At 39.1% G+C, this 7,952-nt stretch overlaps 1 protein-coding gene across 1 annotated transcript in view; it reads right to left on the reverse strand.

Moving 5' to 3' along the window:
• The window catches only part of SLC13A1 (solute carrier family 13 (sodium/sulfate symporter), member 1), a 68,420-nt gene extending 61,067 nt beyond the window's left edge, over positions 1-7,353 (reverse strand). The window contains exon 1 of the mRNA XM_004677170.2: positions 7,255-7,353. Within this exon, the coding sequence (XP_004677227.2) occupies positions 7,255-7,353 (99 nt within the window). The remainder of the gene's footprint in view (positions 1-7,254) is intronic.
• Between the last annotated feature and the right edge of the window lie 599 nt (positions 7,354-7,952).

Below are 7,952 nucleotides of genomic sequence, written 5' to 3' on the forward strand. Positions count from 1 at the left end.
AGTACACTGCTGAGGGGAGCAGTGGGTAGGTCAGGAGAGGTCTGCCACACCATGTGGGTCACCTCCAGGGCGGGGATCGAACTCACACTGAAGGGGCTGGGGCCAGCTTGCAGTGCTGCATCCTAACCCACTGCGCCACCAGGAAGGGCCCTAATACTCTTTCAAATGGTTGTGATAAGTATTATTGTTACCAAACAAGGTATAAAAACATATTCACAAAGAAAAAAAACTTCTGTGACAACTCCATCCGTGCTTGTTCCTTTGATTCCACTTTTCACTCTGTGAATTTCCTTTCATCATCTTCAGCCTCATCAGCCCCACCATCCTACAAGGTCTTGCCTAAATCCCACATTCTTTCAATCACAGAAGTCCTTCCATTCAGCAGTTATCAGATAACTGCTACATGGCACTGTCTTTGGTACTAAAGAAAAGAGAAGTCGTCGTATGTTCCAGGTTCTTGAACAGTGAACTATTGTTAAAGAATGTGGGATGTATGTAACGCAGAATTTAGGGAGCCTTTTTAGAAAAATAATTGGCAAAATCATTATATCTCTCAGTGCACACATGTTTTGTTTATTTGTTTTCAATGGTAGACAAATGCAAGCCATCAAGGAAGCTTGAGAAGAGCTTGAATAGGACCACACTGGCATTTTAAAACTAGTACTGGGCCCTCCCTCGAGGTGTACCAGGTTAAAGCATGGCACTGTGAGGCTCTCCTCAGCCACTGCAGTACCAGTTCGATTCCCGGCCATGGAGCTGACCCACATGGCATAGCAGATCTCTCCCTCTGGCTAGCTGCTCCCCTCAGCAGTGTGCTTCAGTCAGCCTGCCAGCTCTACTCCCCACACTCTCTGGTTAATACTCTCACTGCCTCCTCCCCATATCTCTGGCCTGTCCCCCGTTCTTGCATGCATAAATAAAAAGATAAAACTAGTAATATGGCAGGAGGTTTAGTGGGAAAGTGCACTATAAGAGAAGTGAAGACAGCCTAGAGAAAGGCAGGACTGCAGGAGGAGAAGCAGATTCAGGAGGTAAAGCCAAGATGGCCGGCATGTGTCAGGCCAGAGAGTGGAGGGAAGGGTGGCAGATCATCAGAGATCAAGAAAATAGAAGCAGTAGGTCATGGGCAGGAGCAGAAGGGTGATGAAGAGGCTTATCCATTTTATAGTTACACATCTATAACACAAATGACTTTTAAAAATCACTTGATATGTATTTATATACAACCTTACTTTGTGATTGATGTTTACTGAAGCATATATTGACTTTTCAGCCACTGCCCAAGCTACATGAAAGCAGAAACATTAATTTAAACTTTTGCTTCTATACCACATTTCACTTAGCAAATTGCCACAAAATCATCATGAAAGAAACATATATCAAATTTGGATTTTCTGGCTTTGTTCATTGACCACATTGCTATTTATATGGTATCTAATTTTTCTTTTTCAGCACCCTCCATCATTTTGACATTTATTTTCGCATCTAAAATATTTATTTTGTAGTTTATAGTGTTGCTCTCTTAACTCCCTACAATATTTTAAACTAACACTTAAAATAATATCAGTTATTGCCATAAGTATGTTTGTTTAAATAATATTAAACTTGACCCTTGAGGACTCCTTTACATGTTCTTGGAATTCCCCCCTTACTCCCCTTTCACTTGCAATCCTTTTAAATTCTCGCCCACATATTTTCATTTTCTTTGTCAGACTCCCCAACCTATCTCTTTCCACCTTCTACTACACCCTTTATCCCTTTAAAGTTTACATTTCTTTATAAGTACAGCATTTCTCCCATATTTATTTATTTTTTGAGCACCAAAAGTCTCATATTAGATATTATTTTTTCAATATTATTGTTTCTATTACAACTTTGAAATTCATGATGTCTCAAAGGAACATTTTGTAAAGAAAGCCTAGGCAGCCCATGGCAGATGCAGAAACTTTCTACCTGTACGGCTGAATTTCTGCATCCCCACCTGCGCTGTACTAGTCGTGCATGCTGTCTCGCCATTCTCTTGTCTTCAAGCCTCTCTTGGTGTAAAATATTTACTAGAGGAATCCTGCTGTGTCTTAAGAGAAAATTGAAACCTGGACTTGGTTTTACAAACAGCCTACTGGAGAATGCTGCTGTATACTCATGAGGTTGTTCCCCGAGCGCCTTATCTCCAAAAAGGCTACTAGTTAATGGATAAGCCAGATGGAAGGAGACCTACCTAGAAGAAATGCACTCCACAAACATTAAAATCCTGTTCTATTTCCTCCTCTTACTACTCATTGAGCAAACCTGACCTTTACTTGTTATTAATATAAATATCAAGAAAAGCAAAACACTGGAAAAATAAGCAAAGAATTATAGTATAGGGTACTGAGAAGAGTCAAGATTAGTAAGGTGCTAGAAGCAGTCATAAAAAGAAGAAAGATGCAGAGATGCTATCACTGGCATGGTGGTAAGTAGTGTGGCCAGTTTTAACAAGTTTTTAACTTAGAACATTTAAGAAATTTATTCTTGAAATCAGAAAAATTTAAGGTAATTTTTAATTTTATTATATAAATACCAATCATATTACATGCTTGTTTTACTGCTCATGAACTATAAATTGAGGAGGTACTGGGATTACTGTTATGTCTATATTACAAGTAAAAAGGTAGCTTTTTGCCATGTACAAATATGAACTCACAACGGATAACTCAAAAACACTTAGATATAAGAGCAGAAACCATTAAGAACAGAGGAATGTAGAGGTAAAACACTCTATGATAGTGGTTTCTTGAATGTCTTTGGGAACTCATCTCCAATGACAAGGAAAACAAGAGCAAAGTGAACAACTTGACAACATAAACAAATTTGTTTCTGTACAGCAAAGGAAACTATCATTAGAATGAAAAAATACCCCACCTAATAGAAGAAAGTATTTGCACATCATACATCTGACAAGGCGTTAATATTCAAGATCTACAACGATTTTGTATAACTCGATAAAAAGAAAGAAAAAGAACAAATCAACAAATGAGCAGAAGAACTGACGAGGCACTTCTGCAAAGAAGAATATAGATGGCAGACAAGTGCAAGATGTTTAACATCAATTATCATCAGTGAAATCAAAATCATAATAAACCATTCTCAGAGAAGTGAGGTGGTATTTACACACACACACACATACACACACAGAAACAATAAATGTTGGTGCGGATAATAACCTGAAGAATATTTGTGTTCTAATATCCATGGTGGTATTATTTAAGATAGCCAAGTTATGGAAAGAACCTTCACACCCAATGACAGATGAGTACAGAAAGAAGATATGGTGTAGATATATATTTATACATATAATAGAATACTACTAAGCTATAAAAAAGGAAATGAAACCTTGCCATTTATGACAATACTCATAACACTGGTGAGTGATATGCTCGGTAAAAGAGAGAATACTAATGATTTCATTCATGTGGAAAACAGAGAAACAAGACAAAGCTAAACTAAAACAAACTCTAGAATTCTCAATACAGAATTGACACTACTAGAGAGGATGGAATTGGAAACAAAGGGGAAGGAGACCCAATGGCTTTGGTGGGTGTGGTGTAGAAACACAGACATGAAGATCTGTGACCCTATTTCCTTAAATCATAAACAGTATTTTAAACCAATGACACTTCAGTAAAAAGTGAAATTAAAAGGTAGTATTTCTGTGCCTTAGTGGAAAGCAGTAAGACAATGGGGTTCTTTTAGTAAAGCGGCATTTACCCTGATGCATTAGGAGTGTGCTGCTACCACAGCAGAGGCTACCTAGACTCAGTGAGATAGCTGTGTACAGTCAGACAGGTGCTGGAGGCATCTATTTAGCCACATTCTGGTAAGCTCTTTACTTGGTCTCTCTTTCCCTAATCTGCAGAGTTAGATGAACGTAATTTGAGCTGTTGCTTGACTTGTGTCCATGGACTTCTGGGAGGAGGCATATTCTCCTTTGCTAAAAAATATTGCTTGAGAAACATAGTCCTGGCCCTCTTTGGTGGTGCACCAGGCTAAAGCTCAGCACTGTAAGTGAGCCACAGTCACTTCAGTGTGAGTTCGATACCCAGCCTTGAAAGTGATCCACATGGCGTGGCAGACCTCTCCTATCTTGCCTGCTGCTCCCCTCAGCAGTGTATCTCATTAGTCTACCTGTTCTGCTCCCCACTCTGTCTCTGGTGAATCCTCACACCACCCCTGCACATCTGGCCTATACTCCAGTTCTGTATGCAAAATAAATAAATCTTAAAAAAAAAGAAAAACACAGTCCTTGGTGTTTTGAAATTAGAAGATATTTAGATGTCAATTAAGTGTCATCATTTATGAGGCACATTTGGGGACAGGTGTGAAGGAAATTGATGTCCATACAAATTGACGTGGTCAGCTTGTAGAGTTGGGACTTAGGGACACCATGCAAGTGTCCCTTACAGATAAGGTTACTACATCAGTTCTCACAGACCAGCCAGTGATTAGAATTACTTCATTTTACTACTATGAAGACATTGAACAGTATGAAGTTAACTGAGAAAATAAATAAGAGCTATTTCTGTGTTTGACCTGCCCAAAGCATTATCATAAAGATGCCTACATTGTTGATAAATGACTGTGCAGTTATTCTACATAGAGGTAAATCTTCAACAAATACAACATACAGAAAAGACTAAAAGAAAAAACTACTCAGAGTTTTTCATCATTGTTGCCACATTTTTGACTGAGGGGAAAATGGTAGAGGTTGTGATCATCTGTAGAAATAACTCAATAAAGAGTAGGAAAATGAGAACAAAGTCAATGACTCATTGTTGGTTCTTTATCAAATACATGTATTGTTTCCATAAAGCAAAATCAATTTTTTTTGCTTTGATTGAATTATTTAGTTGTTTTCTTTTTGTGTCTCCAGATTGGTTACATTAGTTTTTTTTGTTTAAAGAAAAAAATCTTGATTTCATTGTAAGCAACAATTAAAATAATATTCATGTAATATTAGATACACATTTAATGTACCCTAGGAGTTAGAATAAACTGACTTGTACCCATGTCAAAGTCAGTCCTTACTTAAGTGTTATACTCTCCAAAGGCCCACATCCTCTCAAAGAATAGCTCTCCTTTCATGCTAAGCAACAGTTAAAATAATTTTCTTTAGTTTAATTAGCAGTTGATTGAATGATTAAATATGCATTTTAAATAGCCAAAAAATAAAAGCTTGTTATTGTACTAGGGAAAAAACCCACCCATTAACATTAATTCAGATTTAACAAATGAGTTGATTACAGGGAAGGGAAAGAGAAACACAGTTCATTAAATACAACTGGATGCTAGGTCCCTCTTCCCCCGCAGACCTAATGTTCTCTCACAGCACCTTGGGGGAAAAAAATCAGTGACTGCGTTTTCTCGCAAGAATATTCTTTTCTGGTGAATGAATCATGCACTGAAACTACTGTCTTTATTTATTTATTTGTCTTCCTTTTCAAGGAGTTTATATTCACTTTGTTTGCAAGTTACGGAAGATAACGAAGGGTCATGTATGGGTACGTCAACCGAGCACCATGCTGCTCTTTAGTGACGGCCTAACCTTCTTGACTAGCTGATGTCTTAACTTTCTCTGACATGAGTAAAAATGTTTGCTGAAAACAACTCAGAAATCTTAAAATAAAGCAGGGGTCATGTATGGCCAAAGTGTGCTCCTGGAGGGACTGAGCCACATGGGGATGGTAGGGCCAGGGGTGGGAAAGAAAAGAGTCATGCGCTCTCCTTGGGGTGTCAGGTCTTTAATGGGGTGGGGGGGTCTATGCAGAGTAGAGGTCTATGTATTGGGAAGGCCAGGGAGAGGGGAGGTATCAGCATCCAAAAATTGAAAACAAAATCGATTTAACCAACAGCAATGGCTTGTGCCTGCTTTTTTCACTAGAAAATGCTATGAGATTTTGGACAGAACAATATGGACCAAAAGAGGTGGGAGCTTCATCCTTGCCTCCAAGGGTAGGATGAAGTCTCACGACCAGGAAAGGCCACCAGAGAGGTGCCAGGGCAGCCCTGCACTGCAGGAGGCAGAGTCCCATCCCTTTACCAGTTTTGCCAGCAGAGAGAACCTTGACAGAGTCCAAAAGGACTTTATATTAGTTCATGGGCCTTCCCCTCACAGACTGCCAGAACACTGGTAGAATTCTGAAGGAAGCCACATAACCCACTGTACTAGTTTACCATGATCTATGTAAAATCCTGGTTAGTACTTGCTAGAGAACATCCAAAAGTATCCCTTCTGTTCAGAGAAAAGACTTCCTGAGGTGTTGGGAATCGCACTAGCTGTGGGTTCAACACGTATGGGAAGACTTCCTCAACCCTACGTGCTATCAACCATGCTCCAAGTCAGGGCTTGTTCATTCATTTCTCACAACAGGCATGTTCCCAACCTACACTTTCATATGAGAAGATGGAAGCACAGAGAGGTTAAGCAACTTGCCCAGGCCACACAGCTTCTAACTGGAAAACCTGGTGCCTAAAACAGAGAAAACTTGACTCGAGCAAAGCGTCTTCTGACCACCAAGTAACACGAGTCACATGTAGCACAGAGCACATCTCACTAAATGTTTCCTGATTCCAAGTATTTTACCAGGACATTAAACATGCTTTGAGTTTATTATTCTGGCCTTACTAAACTTTGAAAACCTAAAATCCAGTAGAAAAAGTCTTACGAGTATCCTCTATGAAGCAAAACCAAACCTCAAATGATCAGAACAGAGTGAAATTGGTTCAATTTTCTGAATAAACAAGGAAAATGACTGCATGCTTTTAATGTGTTTTTATCTCAATTTTTCTAGGCGGCTTCACAACCCACATCATGACAAGTAAGTTAGTCTGTGCTATGCTCTGGAACTCCTTCCTGACAGTCCTTCCAGCCCTTTCCTCCTGCTAGTCTTGGGGCTGTGCTAACCCAAAAGGTTCCTTGGAGATCCATAACTTCAATGACAAGATCTCCAGTCTTGTGTTTCTTGCATTCTTCCTCTCATCTAGTTGCCAGGTGAAGAACAATTCTGACTGAACATACTATTTAATCATTCTCATCAATAATAATAAGAATTAACCAATTCACAAGGAGAAAAATAGACAAGACACAATGTACCATCATCCTGACTTCAACCCCAGAGTGTCACCACCACTTAGCTTGAGTCAAGCAAATACCCAGTGACAGTAAAGAGCTATTGAATAAGTCAAGTTGCCACCATCCTATTCCTGGGGTTCACTTACCTTGGTGTGGAGAATGACTGGCAATGGCAGTAAAATCAGCAGAGTGAAAATTACAAGGAGAAACCTGCGGTAAACCAAAATATAACTGAAGAGTTTCATTGTCCTAGGCAGATGCCTTCGACGTTTCTTCTTAAAATAAGGCAGATGTTAAATAACCAACCTGGATTAATATTTCTCCAGCTCATTATTTTCACTTGCTACCTGAGATTGACCAACATGAGTTAAAATTAAATCTCAATTTTTATTGTTTTACTGTCACAATTAACATGGAGAGATAAGATCCGAATGTTTGCAAGAAATCAAAGGCCACTTACTGGTGTGGCTTTTGAATGGTGAAACTATTTATTTCTACAAACTGGCATATAGACTGGAACACAGTCTATGAGAACGCAAAATTTGGTGTTGGTCGAGTATGCCCACCCAAGCCCCCCCCCCTTCCATTTGTTCAAGCTTCTGAAATCTGCAATTGACAAAGGGGCCTGGGACAAGTCCATACTGGAGAAACCAGTGCCCTTCTGAAGATGCATTATTTTCACTGTGTGAGTTGAAATAACCCCTCCAATGGCAGGAATTTCAATGTTGACAGAGTGAGAGGGAAAGTTTTGGTACAACTGCATTTTTCTGAGTTCCTTAGATAATATATTGAAGCAACTTAGATAATATATTGAAGCAGCTTCCAATACTTTTTATGTGAATTT

The sequence above is a fragment of the Condylura cristata genome, unplaced genomic scaffold, assembly GCF_000260355.1.
Source record: "Condylura cristata isolate star-nosed mole 26May11 unplaced genomic scaffold, ConCri1.0 scaffold00005, whole genome shotgun sequence".
Lineage (NCBI taxonomy): Eukaryota > Metazoa > Chordata > Mammalia > Eulipotyphla > Talpidae > Condylura > Condylura cristata.